General features: G+C 40.6%; 1 protein-coding gene across 2 annotated transcripts in view; it reads right to left on the reverse strand.

Annotated features, from left to right (window-relative positions):
* The window catches only part of MTR (5-methyltetrahydrofolate-homocysteine methyltransferase), a 152,101-nt gene that overhangs the window by 123,877 nt on the left and 3,759 nt on the right, over positions 1-24,465 (reverse strand). For both annotated transcript variants that reach the window (XM_062210681.1, XM_062210680.1), the window contains exons 2-8: positions 20,179-20,390; positions 16,417-16,506; positions 12,992-13,061; positions 10,842-10,934; positions 9,373-9,479; positions 2,734-2,793; positions 1,911-2,005 (exon numbers count right to left, since the gene is read on the reverse strand). In XM_062210681.1, coding sequence (XP_062066665.1) covers positions 1,911-2,005; positions 2,734-2,793; positions 9,373-9,479; positions 10,842-10,934; positions 12,992-13,061; positions 16,417-16,506; positions 20,179-20,390 — 727 coding nt within the window. The remainder of the gene's footprint in view (positions 1-1,910; positions 2,006-2,733; positions 2,794-9,372; positions 9,480-10,841; positions 10,935-12,991; positions 13,062-16,416; positions 16,507-20,178; positions 20,391-24,465) is intronic.

Below are 24,465 nucleotides of genomic sequence, written 5' to 3' on the forward strand. Positions count from 1 at the left end.
TCTGAGAAGAATGCCTTTGGTATTTTGATGGGTATCGCACTGAATCTATAAATTGCTTTTGGGAGAATGGGTATTTTGATGATATTGATTCTTCCAATCTATGAGCATGGAAGATTTATTTATTTATTTATTTATTTATTTATTTATTTTGACAGGCAGAGTGGACAGTGAGAGAGAGACAGAGAGAAAGGTCTTCCTTTTGCCGTTGGTTCACCTTCCAATGGCTGCCGCGGTAGGTGCGCTGCGGCCAGCGCACCGCGCTGATCCGATGGCAGGAGCCAGGTGCTTCTCCTGGTCTCCCATGGGGTGCAGGGCCCAAGCACTTGGGCCATCCTCCATTGCACTCCCTGGCCACAGCAGAGAGCTGGCCTGGAAGAGGGGCAACCGGGACAGGATCGGTGCCCCGACCGGGACTAGAACCCGGTGTGCCGGCGCCGCAAGGCAGAGGATTAGCCTAGTGAGCCGCGGCGCCGGCCGAGCATGGAAGATTTTTCCATTTTTTGGTATCCTCTTCTATTTCTTTCTTTAAGATTTTGTAATTCTCATCATAGAGATCTTTAACGTCCTTGGTTAAGTTTATTCCAAGGTATTTGATTGTTTTTGTGGCTATTGTGAATGGGATTGATCTTAGCAGTTCTTTTTCAGCCATGGCATTGCCTGTGTATACAAAGGCTGTTGATTTTTGTGTCTGGCCCAGCATTGGCTGTTGCAGTCATCTGGGAAGTGAACCAGTAGAAAGAAGATCAGTATCTCTCTCTCTCTCTCCTCTCTCTCTCTCTCCTCTCTCTCTCTCTCTACCCCTCTCTCTGTGAAACTCTTTCAAATAAATAATTTTTTTAAGATTTATTTATTTATTCGAAAGTCAGAGTTACACAGAGAGAGAAGGAGAGGCAGAGAGAGAGAGAGAGTCTTCCATCCGATGGTTCGCTCCTCAGACGGCCACAACTGCTGGAGCTACACTGATCCAAAGCCAGGAGCCAGGAGCTTCTTCCTAGTCTCCCATGTGGGTGCAGGGGCCTAAGGACTTGGGCCATCTTCTACTGCTTTCCCAGCCCACAGCAGAGAGCTGGATCAGAAGAGGAGCAGCCGGGACTAAAACCGGCCCCCATATGGGATGCTGGTGCTTCAGGCCAGGGTGTTAATCCGCTGAGCCACAGCGCCGGCCTCCAAACAAATAAATCTTTAAAAAAGTAAAATAGAAAGTATTCCCACCTATACCAAGTTAGACTGCTTCTGCTTCTGGTTGCCAGATAAATAGCAAGGGGCATTGTTAGTAAAATGGCACAGTCTTATCTGTGGCACCATCTATGCCCAGGATGCCATCTTAGGCCCTGGCCTCCATCGCCACCTTGCATAGTAGGCTATGACCTTAAGCCCCATGGCCCAACCACAGGTGTCAGCTCCACTTCCACCCTAATGGGACTCGCTGCTCTTACTTCCCTGCCCTCCTCCCCCACCCACAAAGGTTTAATAGGACCTCTTCCTCTTACTCTCTTCCTCCACCCTCCCCAACAATAAGCCTTTCCTCTAACTTTGGTGTTTGGTGTATTTTGTGGCAGCCTTACAGGCATGGCCTTAAAATGTGCAAAGCATTGCCTTAAAAATTTAAATGATCGATAACAGCTTTAAAGTGTTACTTGTGATCTGAAACTACAAGGGGCTCACCTACAGAGAAATATTTGGCTGGCCCAGAAGCTAGAAGAACTCTCCCAGCCCCTCAAATTGACTCATTTAGGCAGTGGTCTCCTCAAGCCCTGGAGGGAAAAGCTGAAAGTACTTAAAGGAAAACCAATACACCATGGAAATGGCACGGGGAAATATGTGGAAGCAATCCCCTCCCAGGTCACATCCATAGCCATCAGAAAGGAGTCCCCAAAAGGAAGAGAATCATGGAAAGACTGATCACTCACCAGAGTGGGTCTGCATGAGACACACTGATGACAAATGCCTCCCCTGTCTGTCCAGAAAGAGTCCGTCCACTTTTGTCAACAATCGTCCCTGAAATCTGAGTTAGCAAAGTAAGTGAAGTCAACAATACTCACTCAGATGCAAATTTAGAACACAGACACAAAGACAAAATAAAATGAACAAGCTTTCTTTGTTCTTTTATGAGGAGAACTAAGAAACTAAGACAGTATTTTCTGTTAACAGTCAGAACAGACATATGCTAAGGAGCTCAGGGAAGAGACAAAAAGCCATCAAAGTAGAGAAAAGCATTGAGGCAAATGAAATGCCCAAATCAGCTTTCAAACTCACAGGTCCAGTCCCACTGAAGGAGCTTTCCCAGAGATGCCTCAGGTTATTCTAGCCTTTTGATGTTAAACAACTGATTTATTAACATCTTTTGTTTCAATTCAATACCATTCTCATTGAGCAATCTTGGGATTCTCATATGTCTGCCTATTAAGTTAATGAACTAGCAGTCTAGTGTCTTCAGCACTGGGCCCTAATAAAACCGAACATGTAAACCTTTGGCAGGAAACCTGAACAGCCAAGCTTTCTTTTGAACAGCTTGCTTCTCAACAACCACTTCTAGATTCATTTTCTTTGTCTACTATTGATCTAGAAGTGGTAGGAGGAGGAAGGTTAACAGAGGAAATTAAGGTAGATATTTTCTAAGAGATACCATCAATATTTCATATGCCAGGAGCAGTATAAGGAGGGAGACCTATGCTCACAATGATAATCATTAATAAAATATAAATTTTACACTGCAAACATTTTAAAACTTACAAAGATAGGCCGGGGAGTATACTTCTCTTCAAAAAGTTGCTGCAGTGCAAACAAGGCTGCCTGTCAGGGGAAAAGGAAGAACATCCTCAGTTCTAAGAGACTCCATCCGAGGTCAGTCTACTGCCTAATCAGAACCCATCCTTTTCTATGATGTCCTGTGATAAAACACATGATGAACTCTCAGGGGAGAAGAAAAATTTCTTCCTCATAAAACACAATCCCAGTGCTCCTTTCCCAAGTATAACACTGCACTAATTAAAACAAAATAGATGCTGACTAAAGTTCACCTGTGAAGTACTATTTCCTGAAGCTCAAGAGCTTATTCTTGGGGCTGGTGCTGTAGTGTAGTGGGTAAAGCCGCCGCCTACAGTGCCAGCATCCTCTTTGGGCGCCGGTTCGAGTCCCAGCTGCTCCACTTCTGATCCAGCTCTCTGCTATGGCCTGGCAAAGCATTAGAAGATGGCCCAAGTGCTAGGGCCCCTGCACCCACATGGGAGACCTGGAAGAAGCTCCTGGCTCATGGCTTCGGATTGGCACAGCTCCAGCCATTGCAGCCAATTAGGGAGTGAACCAGGGATAAAAGACCTCTCTCTCTCTCTCTTTCTCTCTCTCTCTCCTTCTCTCTCTGTATAACTCTGACTTTAAAATAAATAAATAAATCTTTTTTAAACAGAGCTTATTCTTCTTTCTTTAACCAAAATTAAAATAAATAAACAAGAAGTCTCGGCCTTCCTCATCCTCTCACATATGGTATGAACGTATGTGTCATCGCAAAAACAACATCAGCTTAGACTGGGTTGTTAAGGTATTAATCCCATGTTACTATGTGCTAGTCAGTCCACAGTTTAAGTTCCAGGCAATGGATCTTCCCTTTTGTTTTATCATTATATATCTTGTTTCTAAGATGTGCATGTTTTCACAATTCAATTTTCTGAAACCAGAATTCAGCCTGTAATTAATATTCTCTGTGATGGTAGGTTTTATCCTGGAAAATTAGTAAGCCAACAACATCAGAATTTCCTTCTTAGAACTGGATAAATTAATTCCAAAGATTTTATGGAAAACAAACAGGTAAGAATGTCCAGGAAAGGGAGAAGAGTTGTTAACAAAAGAGAACTAGGTCAACCAGCTACTCAGACATATCCTAAAGCTATGGTAAATAGTTCAGTGGTATCACATCAGCAGATAAATTACTAGAAAAACTAGACTCAAATGCTCTCTAGAATTTAGGATAATAAGATTGATATTCTAAACCAACTTTTTTTTTTTAAGATATATTTATTTATTTGAAAGTCGTAATTACACAGAGAAAAGGAGAGGCAGAGAGAGAGAGAGGTCTTCCATCTGCTGGTTCACTCCCCAGTTGGCCACAATGATCAAAGCTGCGCAGATCTGATGCCAGGAGCCAAGAGCTTCTTCCAGTTCTCCCAGTTGGGTGCAGGGGCCCAAGCGCTTGGGCCATCTTCTACTGCTTTCTCAGGCCACAGCAGAGAGCCTTATAGGAAGTGGAGCATGGGGCCGATGCTATGGCATAGCGGGTAAAGCTGTTGCCTGCAGTGCCAGCATCTCATTTGGGTACAGGTTCAAGACCCGGCTGCTCCACTTCTGACCCAGCTCTCTGCTGTGGCCTAGGAAAGCAGTACAAGATGGCCCAAGTGCTTGGGCCCCTGCACCCTGTGAGAGACACAGAAGAAGCTCCTGGCTCCTGGCTCCAGACAGGTCCAGTTGAGGCCATCTGGGGAGTGAACCAGTGGATGGAAGATGTTTCTCTCTGTGTGTCTCTCCTTTTCTCTGTTACTATGCCTTTCAAATAAATAAATAAATCTAAAAAAAGAAAAAAGTTCAAAATTTTTGAATATATGGCCTTATTTAAGAATTAAGCAATTAAAGGTTTGAAAAAAGTTGTAAAGTATTAAGGGAAAAAAAGACCAATTCTTTCTCATTATTTTGGAATGAGGAGTACCCCATAAGTATAATACCCACCCCCCTTCAAAAAATATACAGAATCTGGAAAGTCAACTATAACAATTGAAATTCTCCTACATCATTAAAATACACAATGTCACAATATACCATTTACCATCACAGATAAAGTCAAAAGCTAAAACAACCTAGAGGGCAGTATTTGCTACTCATTATTGAAAAAGGCCTGATTTCCTCAATAAAAGACTCATTTAAAAAGACTTGGGGCTGGCTCTGTGGCACAGTGGGTTAAGCCACAGTCTGCAGAGCCAGCACCCCATATGGGTGCCAGTTCAAGTCCTGGATGCTCCATTTCCAATCTAGTTCCTTGCTAATGCACTTGGGAAAGCAACAGGGGATGGCCAAGGTCCTTGAGCCCCTGCACACAGATGGGAGACACAGAAGAAGCATCTGGCTCATGGCTTCAGCCTGGTACATCCTTGGCTTTTGCAGCCATTTGAGGAAGAACTCTCTCTGTATCTCTCCTTCTCTCTGTGTGTAACCCTACCTTTCAAATAAATAAATAAAGCTTTTTAAAAAAGGTCCCTGTTCAATAAATACAAACTGAATTGAACTGAACTAAAATGGGCTAAGAATTTATTTTTTATTTATTTAGGGGATCCAAAGAACTCTAATAAGAGACTATTAGAACTCAGAAGAGTTTGGCAAAGTAGCGGGATATAAAATTAATGCACAAAAATCAACAGCCTTTGTATACACAGGCAATGCCATGGCTGAAAAAGAACTGCTAAGATCAATCCCATTCACAATAGCCACAAAAACAATCAAATACCTTGGAATAAACTTAACCAAGGACGTTAAAGATCTCTATGATGAGAATTACAAAATCTTAAAGAAAGAAATAGAAGAAGATACCAAAAAATGGAAAAATCTTCCATGCTCATAGATTGGAAGAATCAATATCATCAAAATACCCATTCTCCCAAAAGCAATTTATAGATTCAATGCGAAACCCATCAAAATACCAAAGGCATTCTTCTCAGATCTGGAAAAAATGATGCTGAAATTCATATGGAGGCACAGGAGACCTCAAACAGCTAAAACAATCTTGTATAACAAAAACAAAGCCAGAGGCATCACAATACCAGATTTCAGGACATTCTACAGGGCAGTTATAATCAAAACAGCATGGTACTGGTACAGAAACAGATGGATGGACCACTGAAACAGAATAGAAACACCAGAAATCAATCCAATCATGTTCAGCCAACTTACATTTGATCAAGGATCTAAACCACTTCCTGAAGCAAGGGCAGTCTATTCAAGAAATGGTATTGGGAAAACTGGATTTCCACATGCAGGAGCATGAAGGAAGACCCTTACCTTATAACTCACACAGAAATCCACCCAACATGGATTAAAGATCTAAACCTACAACCCGACACCATCAAATTATTAGAGAACATTGGAAAAACCCTGCAAGATATAGGCACAGGCAAAGATTTCTTGGAAAAGACACAGGCAGTCAAAGCCAGAATGAACAACTGGGATTACATCAAATTGAGAAGTTTTTATACTGCAAAAGAAACAGTCAGGAAAGTGAAGAGGTAAACGACAGAATGGGAGAAAATATTTGCACATTATGCAACTGATAAAGGATTAATAGCCAGAATCTACAGAGATCAAGAAATTCTACAACAACAAACCAAACAGCCCACTTAAGAAATGGGCAAAGGACCTAGACATTTTTCAAAAGAGGAAATCCAAACGGCCAACAGACACATGAAAAAATGCGCAGGATCACTAGCCATCAAGGAAATGCAAATCTAAACAACAATGAGGTTTCACCTCACCCTGGTTAGAATGGCTTACATTCAGAAATCAACTAACAACAGATGCTGACAAGCATGTGGGGAAAAAGGGACACTAAACCACTGTTGGTAGGAATGCAAACTGGTAAAGCTACTTTGGAAGACAGTTGAGATTCCTCAGAAACCTGAATATAGCCCTACCACATGACCCAGCCATCCCACTCCTTGGAATTTACCCAAAGGAAATTAAATTGCCAAACATGAGCTATCTGCACCTCTGTTTATTGCAACACAATATCTAAGACATGGAATTCAACAGCTAGGCTTAGACATGGAATCAACATAAATGCCCATCAACAGTAGACTGGAGAAAGAAATTATGAGATATGTAGTCTACAGAATACTACACAGCAGTAAAAAAAAAAAAAAAAAAAAATGAAATCCAATCATTTGCAACAAAATGAAAGAATCTGGAAAACATAATGCTGAGTGAAATAAGCTAGTCCCAAAGGGACAAATATCATATGTTCTCCCTGATATGTGAACTAACTGAGCACCTAAAAGGAAACCTGTTGAAGTGAAACTGACACTATGAGAAACAATGACTTGATCAGCCCTTGTCCTGACTGTCAAGGAACAGCTTACTATTTATTCTTTTTAGTGTTTTTTTGTTCTACTTAATACCATTGGTTGAACTCTTTAGTTAACACACAATTACTCTTAGGTGTTTAAATTTAACTGAAAAGTGATCCTTGCTAAAAATAAGAGTGGGAATAAGAGAGGGAGGAGATGTACAGTTCAGCACATGCTCACTCGGACTTAGCACTAATGGTAGAGCTAGAAACGTGCCATGGGATTCCAAATCAATCCCATTAAGGTGGCATATACCAATGCTATCTTCCTAGTCAAAGTGATCAGTTTAAGTTCATAATTGATCAGAAAGATAGGACTACATGTCAAAGGGATCACATAAACAAGACCAGTATCTGCTAATAATAACTGATAGAATCAAAAAGGAGAGAATGACTCAACTTGGGGAGCAGGATACACAGCAGACTCATAGAGTGGCGGATGTCCTAAACAGCAATCCGGCCTCAGAATCAGCCCTTAAGGCATTCAGATCTGGCTAAAAAGCCCATGAGAGTTTCGCAGGCATGGAAAGCCAAGACACTGGGGCAAAACAATTATCTAAATGAAAGATCTCTGTGAGTGAGATCCCAGCGGAAAGAACGGGCGTCAAGGAAGGAAGCACCTTTCTCTGAAGTGAGGAGAGAAATTCCACTTTGATTATGGCCTTGTCTAAATAAGGTCGGAGTTTGGAACTCAAGAGGCTTCCAGAGCCTTGGCAGCTCATGAGTCTCAGGTGATTACTGACATCTTAAATAAGAGTGTCAATTGTTAAATCAACAACAGGAGTCACTGTGCACTTACTCCCCATGCAGGATCTCTGTCCTTAATATGTTGTACTATGCAAAGTAACGGTAAGACTAGTCTTCAAACAGTACTTTATACTTTGTATATCTGTGTGGGTGCAAACTGTTGAAATCTTTACTTAGTATATACTAAGTTGATCTTCTGCATATAAAGATAATTATAAATGAATCTTAATTAAGAATGGGATGGGAGAGGAAGTAGGAGATGGGATGGTTGCAGGTGGGAGGGAGGTTATGGGGAAAAAAACTGCTATAATCCAAAAGTTGTACTTTGAAATTTGTATTTATTAAATAAAAGTTTAAAAAAGGAACAAAAATCCAATACAATAAAGGCACAGTACATAAATCACAGAAAAGGAACTGTAATTGCCTCTAAAACTAAAGATGTTCAATTTATAGTAAGACATACAAAAATTAAAATTACAGGGAGGTCACATTTTCATTTTTTAAACTGGAAAAGTTCAAAGAGTTTAAGAATATCTGGTGTTACAGAAGGGATAATGAAATCAGCACTATTTGACCCTGTTTGCTGATGGGAGTATAAATGAATGCAAACGGAGGGTAATTTGACACTAAAGATAAAATCTGACTCAGCAATTTCCTTTGTCAAAACATATCATTTAGACACACTGTGCAAAGACATATGTATAGGGATATTTACTTTTCACTTCATACACTTATATACCTTTGTACATTTGTAAAGAACACAAACACAGGATCACACACACATGTTTATATTTGCAGAGAATCTCTGTCAGAACCCCAAACTATAATCGTGGGTCTAGGAAGACAGCTGGATAGCCAAGGATTAGGAGAGGAAGGATATTTACTTATCACTCCATATAGTTATGTACCTTTTGAATTTACAATGAGTGTGTATGGATATATAATATATATATAGTAGCTATATATTCATAATCAGTTAAAAAATGTTTTAAAAGCTAAAAAGACAACTCCACTGACATTTTTCTTACTCTACTGGCCCCAGTTAAAAATATTCAAGAGTTGGCCGGCGCTGTGGCTTAACAGGCTAATCCTCCGCCTTGCGGCGCCGGCACACCGGGTTCTAGTCCCGGTTGGGGTGCCGGATTCTATCCCGGTTTGCCCCTCTTCCAGGCCAGCTCTCTGCTATGGCCCGGGAAGGCAGTGGAGGATGGCCCAAGTCCTTGGGCCCTGCACCCGCATGGGAGACCAGGAGAAGTACCTGGCTCCTGGCTTCGGATCAGCGAGATGCGCCAGCCGCAGCGGCCATTGGAGGGTGAACCAACGGCAGAAAGGAAGACCTTTCTCTCTGTCTCTCTGTCTCTCACTATCCACTCTCCCTGTCAAAAAAAAATATATATATATATTCAAGAGTAAAAGGGAGCAAATACACAAAATTTACTTAACTTGGATTATTATCTTCTCACTATATTGGGGGATACCTCACAGCCCTCAACCCAGCCTTATCCCTTTTTATTCTTTTAACTCACCTTGGCATTGGCAGTATCAAAAATAGTTTCAATGAGTAAGATGTCAACCCCACCATCCAGAAGACCTCTGGCCTGCTCCTGGTATGCTTCAACAAGCTCATCAAATGCTGCAAAAAATAAATCACATCCAGCTCATCTGTATCTTCTGAATGACCCCAGGTAGTGAGTTCAGATCCAGCCTCTCTGAACCACTGCTGGTTTACAGCACATAGTTTAAGGACAACACTACCTTATATAAGAAACCAAATAAAAAAATACGCAGTGATGGAACATAAACAGTGAATGTGGATGCTCTTAAACACTTCCTATATAATCTCCACTTCCCATGTTTGAGCTGAGAAGTAAGTAGGAAGGTGTAGGAATTTCTTGAACTATGCAATGTATCATTCTCCACAGTTCATCTTAATCAGCCATTAAGAGATGAGTGTGAGAAACCTGTCACACTGATTTGATGCATCACAGGTTGAGTCAAAGACTCTCTGTGATAAAAGGCTGTTAGTCTGTGGATTTTGCTCCTGCCCTTACACCAACTCTGTCAGAAAGGAAAGCTGTCTGATAGGCAATTTGAATCTCAAACCCAAAAATATTCAATTACTCTTAAATAAAATTTTTGTTTGAAATGTCTTGGGTTATCTATTTCCACCTGAGAGGTAATCCTTCTCCCCACTTTACCTTTAAACCAAAAAAGGAAAAAAAAAGAAAAGCTCAGCTATTCAACAGAGAAGTCTAAATGACCAATTTATGTTTGTAGTATTTCTCACCTCACTCTGCACAACAGCAAAGAGGTTCACTCCCCACTGTCAGGTCTAGACCAAAGAATACCAATCACATATAAGCCCAGCATAAGCAACACCTGGTGAAAAGTGTGGTGTTGTGACATGCAAAGTTCTATCACCAAAAGCTTACTAACTGTACTTGCCTAAGTTTTTCATGTACATAAAACCCATTATCATATTCAGTAACATTACTATTTAGTTCTAACATTTTAATTATTATTTTTATAATCTTGATGCTTAGAAATTGACCAATATTTCTGAAATTTTTGTCAACTTTCATAACAAGTATGTTTTCACAAATACACTAGTTTTTAATGTTTATAATGCTAGTACATTTAGATAATTTGGACTGTATTCTGATAAACTAAATGGGAATATAGTAGACTATTATATAATAGACCAAAATCTAGTATCCACATTTTCTCAGCCTCACAATCTAAAGCTTTATTTCAGTTGTTTTCTTTCACAGCCGATAAAGGAGAACTGACATACCATGTACATCTGAAAGCGAACTCAAACAATAATAAAAAGATGTCTGCTATATTCCAGGCATTGTTGTGAATTCCTCAAACAGATGAAGTCATGATAACTCCGAAGCAGACCCTACTGCTGATCCCATCTTACAGATTTACAGATTACTAAAGCACAGAAGTACTTGCCCAAGCTCAATGATTATATATGATAAATACTCACTGATGTTCCTATAATCTGGTCTTTCCACAGATGGAGACACAGAGAGTGTCTTATTAGTTGGACCTAGAGCTCCTGCTACAAATCTCTTAACTCCTATGGGAAAAGAAAAACAAATGTGAAATTTCTCAATAGTTCAATTTGTTTTTTTGTTTTTTTTGTGTGTGTTTTTTTTTTTTTTTTGAGATTTATTCTATTTATTTGAAAGTCAGAGTTAGAGAGAGAGAGAGAGAGAGATCAAGATCTTCCACCTTCTGGTTCACTTTCCAAATGGCTCCAATGGCTGGGGCTGGGCTAGGCCAGAGCCAGCAGCCAGAAGCTTCTTCCTGGTCTCCCACATGGTTGCAAGAGCCCAAGCACTTGGGCTGTCCTCTGCTGCTTTCCCAGGCCATAGCAGAGAGCTAGACTGGAAATGGAGCAGCCAGGACAAGAACAAGCATCACAGGCAGCAGCTTTACCAACTACACCACAACACCAGGCCCAACAGTTCCATTCCTCTGTTGTGAATCACTAGGCTAAAAGATTCTTCTTGGTCTACAATCCTCCGTTCACAACTTTGAAATCCAGAAATTTCCTAAAGGTCCCAATTTTCTTCCAAATTCATTTGATAATAAAACTTGACCTCTACTGAACTAACATGAGGCTTTTTATAGTCCTTATCCCACATAGAGACATGATTCAGAGATTTTGCTAACATATATTTGTTCACAGGGCCTGCTCAGATACACTGGTACATATGTGAAAGGAATTAGGCATATATTGTGATCAAGCAATCCAAAAAACTGAATTCTCGCACAGCTGACCTCAAACTGTTTCAGTAAGTAATCCCTTTCTGTAAACATAGCTGTATTTGGACAAACTCTCTCTATAAAGAAATTGTGAAGGTCCTGAACTTAACAGAGGCTCTGCAAAACTGCCTCACGGCAGCATTCAACTTAAATGTTCTCCAGTACTGTACTGGAGGCTCTTCACTGGCGGTAATTATTAAATCAAGACTAAGAATTATAAAGCCTGCAATGGAAGTATGAAGCAGATTAAATTTTATTTTATTAATTCTTTAATAAATTTTCCTCTAGATTAGAGTCCAGATACTTCTAAAACAGCCTGAGAAGTTCTGTTCATTAACATAAAATAGCACAAGCCAGGGGTCATACTGTTCATTACCTTTGGTGATTACAGCCACTGAATGGGTTATGCTTTGCAAGTGAACTGAAGAAAACCACCAACTACTTGATAATCCTGCCTTTTAACAGGTTATAGGTCCAAAACTTCATTATCTTCCCCAAAGTGGGGTAATAATGTGAGTATAAGAAAAATGCCTTTTCTCTCCCTGTATTAGCTGGTTAAATATCCTCTGACCGACAAGGCTGCTAGGATGCTAGTATATGCATTTCTATGGATTTAAACATTATCTCTCAGAAACAGACATCCGGTAAATTGTTTTGGTCTTCATTAGCATGCTGTGTCTAACTTACTAACAATTTTGCTCTACATCGTTCCTGTTGGCAATAACCACATTTCCAAATGTTAAGGGGCTCCATTTATTTCTTCCATTTCTTTCTCTCCCCCAAAGCCTCCCACTAGCTGGGCCCAAGTGTTCTGATGACAGCCAGCCAGGAGATTATTTCAGGATCCTCTTTTCAAGTCCCAGCAAGACTGAATCTAATGCTCTTCAGTGTGCAGCAGAGTCTTCAAGGACATCAGTAGTAGAAAGGGGAAATGCTGAAAGGGCTATCTTTCTAACTAAGCCAATCACAGGGAGCAAGGTGGCTTTAAAGGGATGAGACCAAAATTCCTAATGATAAATAAATAAATAAAATAGCCTACTGCTACTTCAATAACCTGATAATGTGCTTCTAGAAAAGAAAAATTATTTTAGCTCTAAATATACAAGGAAATCAAGGACCTAGCTACAAAGACAAGCTAACCACCAGCAGTGTACAAGAGTAAAGCCTAAGCCCAAGACCCACAGGGATGCGTCAGTTCACAGAGTTGCTGAATGCCTGATTATGGAACTGCAGAGAAGTAATCTGCAAACAAGCAAAACACCACATCTGCAGCATTGCTCGTAGCCAAAGGTCATATAGAAAAGCCTGAACTAACGATAGAACATTCTTGCTGAGAAAAATCAAAACAGGAAGAACAATCCTTACCTGTCTGGAGCGTCATCTCCTCAGCAGCTTTTCTGGCCACTCCCGCAGAGCACTTGTTCATCCTGTAGGCCTAATAACATCAACCACAAACATTAGCTTATGCTTCACTTCTTCCATGAGACAAATAAGAAATTCATGACCATCTAATACCCAGTTTTATTCTTAAATAAATAAATAAACAGGGCATTAATCTGAAGTCTGAGTAAAATCTTAGCCAAAAAAGGTGTATCAGATGCCCTAGTCTTCAAAGGCAGCAGGGAAAGGCAAAAGTTCCTGGGAAGCACTTTTAGGTTCTTCTCCCTAACCACAAGCTAGCTAGTGGCACGTCATCTTGCATGTCACAGAATAAATTGATATAATTAAGGAAAAAGTAGAGTAATGCAGAAAAGACACTTCAGAGGCAGCAGACCTGAGCTCTAGGACTGGTTCTGTCATGGCCTTCTGCTAACAACTTCTCCTGGCCTTCATTTCCTTCACTGTATAATGGTTGGAATCAGTAATATGATAAAGGACAATGAAACCTCTCACTAGCACAAAGTGCTGTGTACAATTTAAGGAGGTCCATGGCCATTTGGAAACTCTTGCACAGGCCAGATCGGAAGGTCCTAGATTACGATCTTTACAATTCCTTCCAATCTAAGATTTTATGTACCTTGGATTCTCCCATCAGGTATATAAGAAATGAGAAGATCCTAAATAGGGAGCTGGCACACTACATATGACCTACAGGCAAATATAGACCGATGCCTATTTTTATAAATGAAGTTTTATTATTTTAACTATACATACTTATTAGCTACAGTACAATTCATTACATGTATTTAAAGTGTGATCAAATTAGATTAGATAGCATAACTATTTCCTTTAGCTTTTTAACTTTTCATTAACCCTTAATAGTTGTAACTGTTTATAGGGTCACTGTGGTAGTCCAATAAAAGTATACAATGAACACTGATCAAATCAAGGTAATCAACATTTCCTATGCCTCTCATTATTTATGCTTGACTCCTTTTCACTCCCCCCTTCTACTAGCTCAGAAAATATGTTAATTGTGAACTATATTCAGGCCACTATGCTGTGACTCAGCAGTTCCCATACCACATGGTAGATGCTAAAGTCCCCATTTCTGTGTAGGATTTTTCCAGATACATACATCTATTTCCATGTAAGTACTCCTGAATACTCTGACACTGATTTCTCTCATATTATTGATCCTTGTGAGATCAAATGTCTGTTGAGTTATCAAGAGAAAATAAAATTATGTTCTGGTTACTTCTGCAATAGTTAAAGACAAGAGTTGACAAACTGTTTCTTGAAAGGACTGGGTAGTAAATAATTTAGGCTTTCTTAGCTACATAGGGTCTCTTGTAACAACTCATCTCTGTGATATGTAAATAATGGCTGTGGTGGTGTTCCAGTAAAACAAAACCAAACAAAACACAACAAGAAAAGAAAACTACAGACCAATATCTTTGATGAACATAGATGGAAAAATTCTTAATGAAATGTAGCAAATGAAATCCAAAAGCATATAAGGGTCATACACCATAATCAAGTGGAATTTATCCCAGGAAAGCAAGGATGGTTAAACATTTTCAAATCAATAAATGTAATAAATCACATCAGCATAATGAGGAACAAATTCTATATGATCATCTCACTAGAGGCACAAAAGGCTTTTGATAAGATCTAACACCCCTTGATGATAAAAACTCTCAACAAATAAGATATAAAAGGAATGAGCCTCAAAATAATAAAGCTGTGTATGGCAGCTTCATAGTCAATATCATAAAGAATGAGGAAAAGCTGAAATCTCTTTTAAGATCTGGAAATAGACAAGGATGTCCACTTGCAATACTCTTATTTGTGATACTTTATCAAATTTTCAGGAAGATAATAATCTACAAGAAGTTCCCATACCACATGGTATTTATCATATATACACTCTTGTATATATGATAAAGAAAAACAGTATGACAGTCCCTCAAAAAATTAAAAACAGAAGTATCATATGATTCAGCAATTCCATTTCTCTGTGTGTGTGTGCAAAAGAACTAAAAGCAGGGACTAAGTAAACACATACACATATTCATAGTAGTACCACTGCATATTCACAACAGCAAATGAGCAGAAGCAAAACAAATGTCCATTGACAAATGAATACAGAAAGACAATGTGATATATACATACAGTGGAATATTATTCAACCTTAATAAAAGAAATTCTGATACATACTACAACATGGATGAATTCTTGACATTATTCTAAGTGAATTAAATCAGTTATAAATGGATAAACACTACATGATTCAATTTATATGAGGTACAAGGATAGTCAAATTCGTTGAGACAGAAGTTAGAATGGTGGATGCCAGAGACAGTGAAATGGAGGAAATGGGAAATTATTGTTTAATGGATATAAAATTTCAGTTTTGCAAAATAAAAAGTTCTACAGATGAATGGCAGTGATGACAGCAAAATAATCTGAGTATACTTAATTTCACTAAACTCTACACTTAAAAATCATTAAGATGAGATGATGGATCAACTTTAAATTTGCTATAGTACGCACTGCTTCTATAATCAGAAAAACAATATAAATACCTTTCTATGAAAAAAAGAAATATCATTTGTTTAAAATCCAAATTAACATGATTCATCTTCAAGCAAACAGTAAAGTATTAGTTTCAGAAGAAAGAAAATAGTTAAGATGATAAATTTTATGTGTATTTTGCCCCAATTTAAAAAACCATCTACAGGGCCGGTGCTGTGGTGTAGCAGGTAAGGCCGCCGCCTGCAGTGCCAGAATCCCAGTGGGTGCCAGTTTGGGTACAGGCTGCTCCACTTCCGATCCAGCTCTCTGCTGTGGCCTGGGAAACGAGTGGAAGGCAGCCCAGACGCTTGGGCCCCTGCACCAGCGTGGGAAACCCAGAAGAAGCTCCTGGCTCCTGGTTTTGGATCAGTGCAGCTCCAGCCACTGCAGCCATTTAGAGAATGAACCAGCAGATGGAAGACCTCTCTCTCTCTCTCTACCTCTACCTCTCTGTAACTCTGCCTTTCAAATAAATAAATAAATCTTTAAAAAAAAAAAAAAAAAAAGGAAAGAAAAAACACATCTATCAACAAATGCTTTAAAAGGCCTCATAAAATTATGTGTACACAGCTAAAGAGTATGCCTTTATCAACAGTCTCTGCATATAAGTATCATTTTCATTTGATTATTTCTTGCCCATTAAAGCAGACAGTTGGGAAATAAATGGGCTGTTATTAAGAAGAAATTCAAACTACTTTCCCTGTCTCAACCAAAACAACAGATAACTAGGTATTAGCTTAACTCTGTAGCTTCAGGTGGTTTTCTCACTAGCAATTACTAATGCAGCAAATGCTGATAAACTTTTTAGATAGGAGCAAAAATGGAATTCTTACCAAATGTTCAAGGCCGTAGTCAGCTTGGGCAATGCTAGTGCTGCTAAAAGTATTTGTCTCAATGATATCTGCCCCAGCCAGCAAGTATTCCTACAACATGAAATAGTAAAGTCAATTTTTAGGAGTTTCAGAGTCCCTGTTCCCCAAAAATAAGAATGTCCTTTCATCAACACCATCAACAACCACGTTTGACCACTGAGTAAAAGTGAGGCACTCCACTAGAAGCTAGAGATGCACATGGTATAAGTGTGTCACAGAAAGACACGGGGTTTAAATATACAGCACAGAACCTGAAGTCAAAGTTAGTATACTAAGTCATGCAAATTTAGTCAAGTTCCTTAAGCTGAGTCTCAGTCTCCTCATTTGTAAGTATCGTAACTCTTCTGTGCAAACAAGGTGGCTATGTGATAATTCAAGATAACACAACAAGTATCTGGCAGTTAAGGGGCACTTAACAAACATTACTTCTGTGCCCTTACCTTCTCCATGCTTCCCCTACCTTCTCGATAAGCATACTGAAAGTACATTATCTCTGAAACCTCAAATCTGCAACCCTGGAACCTTGTAGACTTCTGTGCCCTGCTGTCCTCCCTGTCGGAAATCAGTCTTCCTGGTTTCATTTTTGAGACACCACCTCAATGTCAACCCAATTCCCTAGAGACTCTCAACCCTCTTTATTTTCCAAAAGTGAAAAAACTCAACCCTTCCTGAACTGATGAGCAGTGTCTGAAGAACTGGGAAATGAAAACCAACATATACACATTTATAATAACATATATGCATTTGTAATAATTTGTCACATTCCAAATATCCTTCAATAGAGAAATAACTTCAGTATATCTATTTTGTTACATGTTATAGTGCAAAATATATATATTTACATAGGCTGATGTAGTTAAGATAATGAATAGAAAATAGAAATGGAAAAAGCATGAAACCATTTAGTTTACACATGAACAGTATTGAGTTTTCTACCAGCACATGTATAAACATATAAATACATTTTTAAAAGGATTTGGAAAGACTATACCAACTTGTAACAGTAATTGCCTCTGGGGAAAAAAATAGCAGTTTGGAGTGGCAGTCAAATCAAACTTATTCTTATCTATGGGTTTGTTTTTTGTAAGTATAAATTGAGGGGCCAGCGCTGGCATAGCAAGTTAAGCCACTGCCTGCAGCACCATCAGTCTTTGTGGGCCTGGGTTCGAGTCCTGGCTGCTCCATTTCCCATCCAGCTCCCTACTGATGCACCTCGGAAAGTAGCAGAAGATGGCCTAAAGGCTTGGGCCCTTGCACCCACGTGGGAGACCCAGAAGAAGCTCCTGACTCCTAGCTTCAGCCTAACCCAGCCCTGGGCGTTGCAGCCATTTGGGAAGTAAACCAGTGGATGAAAGACCTTTTTCTCTCTGACTCTGCCTCTCCTTCTTTATAACCCTGCCTTTCAAATAAATAAATAAATCTTAAAAAAAAAAAAAAAAAAAGGCTGAGGAGGATGGCTGGGAATTGAAATCCACGAGACTCCCAGTCACCAAGCTGTATTTGGAGCCTGGACCCAAGCAGCCTCAGATAAGAGGAAGGATGCTTTACTGTGACTCCTTTCCTCTGACAAAGTTAACTTGAAAAAATATATATAATAACAAATTAATTAAAATTTAATATTTTTTAAAAAGAGTAAGAAAAATTAAAAACTACTTTAATAACTAGGAAGAGGTGTTAAGTAAACTGAATATTTAATGCTAACACAAAAAATGCAAATCATTAAACCATACAAAGGTACTTCAAAGAGTTCATGGAAAATGCTTATCATAATGGATTTCAAAAATTTCTTGCACCCAAATAAACTTGTTTTTTGATTCCATTTTTCCACAAGCTTTTACAAGTACCCTCATATAAAACAATCTAACTTAGAAATCCAAAAATTATAGAGGCAACCACCTGGCACAGCAGTTAGGTAGCCATTTAGAACACCCACATCCCAAACTTGAGTGACTGGGTTTGAATCCCAGCTCCACTTCTGATTCCAGCTACATGCTAATACATACCCTGGAACACAGCAATGATGGCACAAGTACCTGGATCCCTGCCACCAAAGTGGGAGACTAAGATTGATTTCTGGGCTCCTGGTTTTCACCTGGCCCAGCCATGACAATTGCAGGCATCTTGAAAGTGCTTTTCAAATAAATAAATAATATTTTTTAAATATCCAAGTACAGAAAATCAGACCAAAATATAAATTAAAACGTGAATGGTATTTACATATTAGAATTTTATAACAGTTGAGAGCCTGTTTCCTGGTTCATAGGTAGTATCCTCTGTGTTCTCAACTGGTGGGAGGGGTTAATAAGCTCCCTTTGGCCTCTTCTATAAGGGCACCTCCTAATACACCTAATACTGGGCAAATAGAAATCTTGGGAGATGGGGCTGGCGTTCTGACTTAATGGGTGAGGCCACCGCCTGCAATACTGGCATCCCATATGGATGCTGGTTCGTGTCAGCTGCTCTACTTCCAGTCTAGCTCCCTGCTGGTAGCTTGGGAGGGGCAGCAGAAGATGGCCCCAGTGCCTGGGCTCCTGACACCCATATTGGAGATCCAAAGGAGGCTACTGGTCCTGGCTTCGGCTTGGCTATTGCAGCCATCTGGGGAGTGAACCAACAGATGCAAGATCTCTTTCTCTGTGTCTCTCCCTCTCTGTAGCTCTTTCAAATGGATAAATAGATCTTTAAAAAAAAAAAAAAAAAAAAAAAAACAGAAAAAGAGATCTTGGGAAACATGGACATTGAGAACATAGCAATGTCCTTTGTTGATGGACTGAACAAAATTTGACCCCCAATGTCATGCAGACATTTAAACTCCAAAATTTTACTTAATGTAAAATTTGGTTAATGGATTTAATGGTTGAAGGATTAGAATGGAGGCTTGATCCTGTTATGGAGTCTGAAGGAGGGGCTTTAGAAAAATGATCAACTTATATCAGGTTGCTAGGAGCAGCTCAAAACTCAAATCATGATAGCATTGTAAGGAAAGACCACACAGAGGATACATAAGGAGTGCCCCACTGTGTCTCCCTGCTCCTGGGTTCCTCATGTGAGACCCTCCACGTGCATTCCATTCTGATTAGATGCCAAACTAATGGGGCCACCCAATCTTGGACTGTGAACCACCAAAACTGTAAGCTGAAGTAAACCTTCTCCCTTTCTAAGAAGGTCTCAGTTATTTTCGTTAAAGTAACAAAAAGCTGACTGATACACCTTCCAAAACCTTGCGTCCTCTTTTTGTTCTCCACAATGTGAGAACACAGGAGAAGATGGTTGTCTGTAAACCAGGAAGTAGGTCTTCACCACACACCAGTTCTGCTGGATCTCAGTCATGGCCTTCCTAGCCTCCAGAACTATGAGAAATAAATGTATGTTGCTGAAGCCATTTACTTTATGGTAATTTTTCATAGTAGCCTGAACTAAGATACCACCTCTCACTATTTCTTCATAAAGCTGTTTTGGTGATTTAAATAAGATAGTAAATATGAAACCCTTAATTTGTCCATATTTTTAATGTTTTTCACTGGAGTTTAACACCTCAAGAGCAGCAAAACTATCTTCCTCATCCTATTCCAAGTGCCTACCAGAATACACAACTTTTATTTGATACCCAATATCTGCTTTCTGAATAAATCCCTCTTTCTTTTGTACTCTCCAGAACACCTAGCACAGTGGTCTGACCTTGGTACAAGAAACAACTTGAATGAATGTGTAAGAATACTTTACCTTATGGATCTGGTAAATGATATCAGGTTGAGTTATACTTAAAATGTCATTGTTGCCTTTCAAAGGCCTGGCATGATCTTTAAATTCTTGATCTCGGAAGTGTTCTTCAGTGAGTTTGTATTGTTGGATCATGGTCCCCATCCCTCCATCCAGCACCATAATCCTCTTCTGCAGAATGGCTTCAATTTCATGCTGTGGAGTTTTCTTTATATCTGTTTTAAAGAAAGTGAACATTTAATAAAGAAACATGAAAAAAAAAAATAGAATAAAAGGAGCTCATAAAAGATGCATTAGGAAAATGTTTCCCAAAGAAAGCAACAAAGATGGCCCAAGTGCTTGGGCCCCTGTACCAGTGTGGGAGATGCAGAAGAAGCTCCTGACTCCTGGCCTTGGATTGGCCCATCCCTGACCATTGTGGCCATTTGGGGAGTGAATCAGCAGATGGAAGACTTTTCTCTGTCTCTCCCTCTCTCAGTCTGCAACTCTAACTTCTCAAATAAATAAACAAAATATTTTTTAAAAAAGAAAAATGCTTCCCAAAAATGTTGTCATTAAGTCATGACAGCACCTAATACAATAAAAGATGTACATGGTACAAAATCACTGATGAAGCACCCAACCAAGGTAAAAGGAAGCTATAGCTATTTCTGCTTCAGAGATGATAAAAACAAAGGAGCAATGAGCAAAGCTATATTAGGCTAGGCCAGGATGTGCAAGAAAGACGTTGGGGCTCTTTTTAAATATTCCCTTAACAGGGAGATTTAGCATGGATACCTAAAAACCATCAGTAATTCCAAATAGCCATTTAAAGTGTCAGCTTTGAACATCTCCCTCACGCACTGCCAGAACTAACAGCCTGCAAGCAGTGTTTCACTCACTTCTGCTCCATCTATGCACTAGCAACTGGCTAACAAACTCTCAAACTTCTCAGTTTTCCCCTTGCTCCTTGATTTCTAATTCTTGGTTCTGAAAACGCCCCGGTTCCTACCCCTTACAATTCTACTTTCTGGCTTCTAGGAACTAATGGAAAGCAACAAACTATGCTGACTGCAGTCAATGAAAATTCATAATGTTGAACCTCCTTGATTCATCTTTTCTTGAGTTCCCTGAACACTTCCAACATCTGCTATCCCAACCTCTGCTTTTTCTTTTTAAATTTATTTATTTATTTGAAAGGTAGAGACATAGAGAGAGAGAGAGAGAAGAAGAGACAGAGAGATCGATCTGCTGGTTCACTCCCCCAGATGGCCACAACAACCAGGGCTGGGACAAGCAGAAGCTGCCAGAAGGTGGCAGCTTAATCCTCCCAGGTTGGGCAGGGGTGGGGGGGTGGAGGGGGGTGGGGAGGTGGAATGGGGTTTGAGGGAGGCCCTCTGCTTTCTTTTTACAACCAAATCCTCATCTTTCTCACTCTGTAAGTGATCTAGCCCAATCCTATATAAAGAAGTTTTCTATTGGAAGTTCCTCAAATTTATCACCTCTCTACCTCAAAATACTCTTACAGTTCAGCTAACTCGTATCCTCTCTGCACTTAAAGAATGCAGGAGTTGGTGCTGTGTTATAGAAGGTTAAGCCTCTGCCTGAAGGTATCACATATGCACACCAGTTCGAGTCTTAGCTGTTCCACTTCTGATCCAGCTCCCTGCTAATATGCCTGGGAGAGCAGCGGAAGATGGCCCAAGTACTTGGGTCCCTGTACCTACATAGGAGATGGGAAGAAGCTCTTGGCTCCTGACTTGAGCTTAGCTCAGCCCTGGCTGTGGCAGCCATTTGGGCAGTGACCTGGCAGATGGATGAATCCCTCTCCTCTCCTCTCCTCTCCTCTCCTCTCCTCTCCTCTCCTCTCCCCTCCCCTCCTCTCCTCTCCCCTCCCCTCCCCTTCCCTCCCCTCCTCTCCCCTTCCCTCCCCTCTTCTCCCCTGCTCTCCTCTCCCCTCCCCTCCCCTCCTCTCCCCTCCCCTCTCCTCTCCTCTCCCTCCCTCTCTCCCTCCTTCCCTCTGCCTTTGACATAATCTTTAACAACAACAACAAAAAAAAGAATGCATGATCATCATCACCCCAACACATCCCACTTCCTCCCCATCTACTGCTCCTCGCTCCTTCAGCTGTTATACCACAGCACCCACAAATTCCTTATCTTTCTAACATGATGTCTTACTCCACCACACTCTAACATTTTTTGTAGTCAACAATGAATTTTTAATTACCAAAACACCTGACCCCAATCTTAAACTCAAATTTCAAACTGTTCATCTGATAACAGCACCTAAAATACCCACCTGCTTCTCAATCTAATTTTCAAAAACAAACTTGCTAAATTCTCTGCATGATCTCCCTATTTCTGTGAACAGCAACATCCTTCCCAAAAGCATAATCTTAAAATTTCGGTATTATCTAACTCTTTGTTCTCCCTGATAACCAACATCTACTCAGATTCCAAGCCCTACAGCTTTTACCTCCAAAAGGCCCTTCATACTCAACTCACCTTCTAAGCTAACTGTGAACCCTTTCTTCAGGCCCTGACTACACATGCCAACCATCACAAATCATCTCTGAGCTCTAGGGTATATCCATGCAATTAATATCATACAAGTGGAGGCACTTTGTAAGCATTTTTATCAAAGGTCCAGGGCTGGCATCGTGGTGTAGAGGATAAAGGATAAAGTCACCACCAACTGCAGCACCAGCATCCCATATGGGCATTGGGTCAAGTCCTGGCTGTTCTACTTCTGATCCAGTTCCCTGCTAATGCACCTGGAAAAGCAGCAGCAGATGGCCCAAGTGCTCGGGCCCTTGCACCCATGTGGGAGACCTGGAGGGAGCTCCTGGCTTCTAGCTTTTGCCTAGCCCAGGCCGGCCGTTGTGACCATTTGGGGAGTGAACCAGCAGATGGAAAATCTCTCCCTCTATTTTTTTTTTTTTTTTACGATTTATTTATTATCATTTCTTGGCCTTTTGGCTAAGTTCAAGTGAAGATTTATTTATTTATATGAAGGGCAGAGTTAGAGTGAGAAAGAGACAGAGAGAGAGAGAGTAAGCTCTTCCAATCACTGGTTCACTCCCCAAATAGTTACAACCGTTCAAGCTGGGCCAAACTGAAGCCAGGAGCCAGGAACTTCTGAGTATCCCATGTGGGTGCAGGGGCAAGCACTTGGGACATCTTCCACTGCTTTCTCAGGTGCATTAGCAGAGAGCTGGATTGGAAGAGGAGCAGCTGAGACTCAAACCAGTGCACATTTGGGATGCCAGCACCACAGGAGGCAGCTTTACCTGCTATGCAATGACATGGGCCTCAACTCTGCCTTTCAAATGAAAAAAAATAAATAAATAAAGTCAAAGGTCCTACAAAGAGATCAATACCAAACCTGGCCACCCTCTGTTCCAAATCCACCCAATGCACCACTACCAGGTTACTCAGCTATAGAAAAATGTTAAGCACCTTCAATAGTTCCCAATTGTCTACCAAAGTCAATACAAATCACTCAAAACAAACCTCAATGACACCAACCTATTTTCTTCTGTGCTCCCTGAGAGCAGAACAATGTTCACTGTGGAATACTACACACTGATAACCAGATATGCCACAGTAATACAGCTGGCTCTTGCGAATGTTCAGCATAACAGTTTAGACTCTGGTTAAGATACCCATGGCCAGTGTTTGAGGCCTAACAGGTAAAGCCACCACCTGCAACACAAGCATCCCATATGGGCGCTGTTCACATCCCAGCTGCTCCAATGCAATGCAGCTCCTTGATCATGGTTTGGGAAAAGCAGCAGAAGATGGCCCAAGTGCTTGGACCCCTGCCACCCAAGTGGAAAACCAGGGAGAAACTCGTGGTTCCTGGCTTTGACCTGGCCTAGTCCTGGTCATTGCAGCCACCTGGCAAGTGACCAGAGGATGGAAGATCTCTCCTTCCCTCTCTCCCTGCCCCTCCCCATCTCCCTCTCCCTCTGTAAGTCTGAGTTTCAAAATAAATAAATCTTTAAAAAAAAAAAAAAGATATCCATGGGGTCAGCACTGTGGTATATAGTAGGCTAAGCCTCCACCTGCAGTGCGGGCATCCCATATGGGCGCCGGTTCATGTTCTGGCTCCTCCACTTCCAATCCAACTCTCTGCTTGTGGCCTAGGAAAGCAGTGGAGGATGGCCCAGGTGGACCGTGCACCCAAGCGGGAGACCCAGGACCGGGAAGCTCCTGGCTCCGGCTTCAGATAAACTAGGATCAGCCCAGTTCCAGTTGTTGTAACCATTTGGGGAGTGAACCAGCAGATGGAAGACCTCTCTCTCT

This window comes from Lepus europaeus, chromosome 14 (genome assembly GCF_033115175.1).
Source record: "Lepus europaeus isolate LE1 chromosome 14, mLepTim1.pri, whole genome shotgun sequence".
In the NCBI taxonomy this organism is placed as follows: Eukaryota; Metazoa; Chordata; class Mammalia; order Lagomorpha; family Leporidae; genus Lepus; species Lepus europaeus.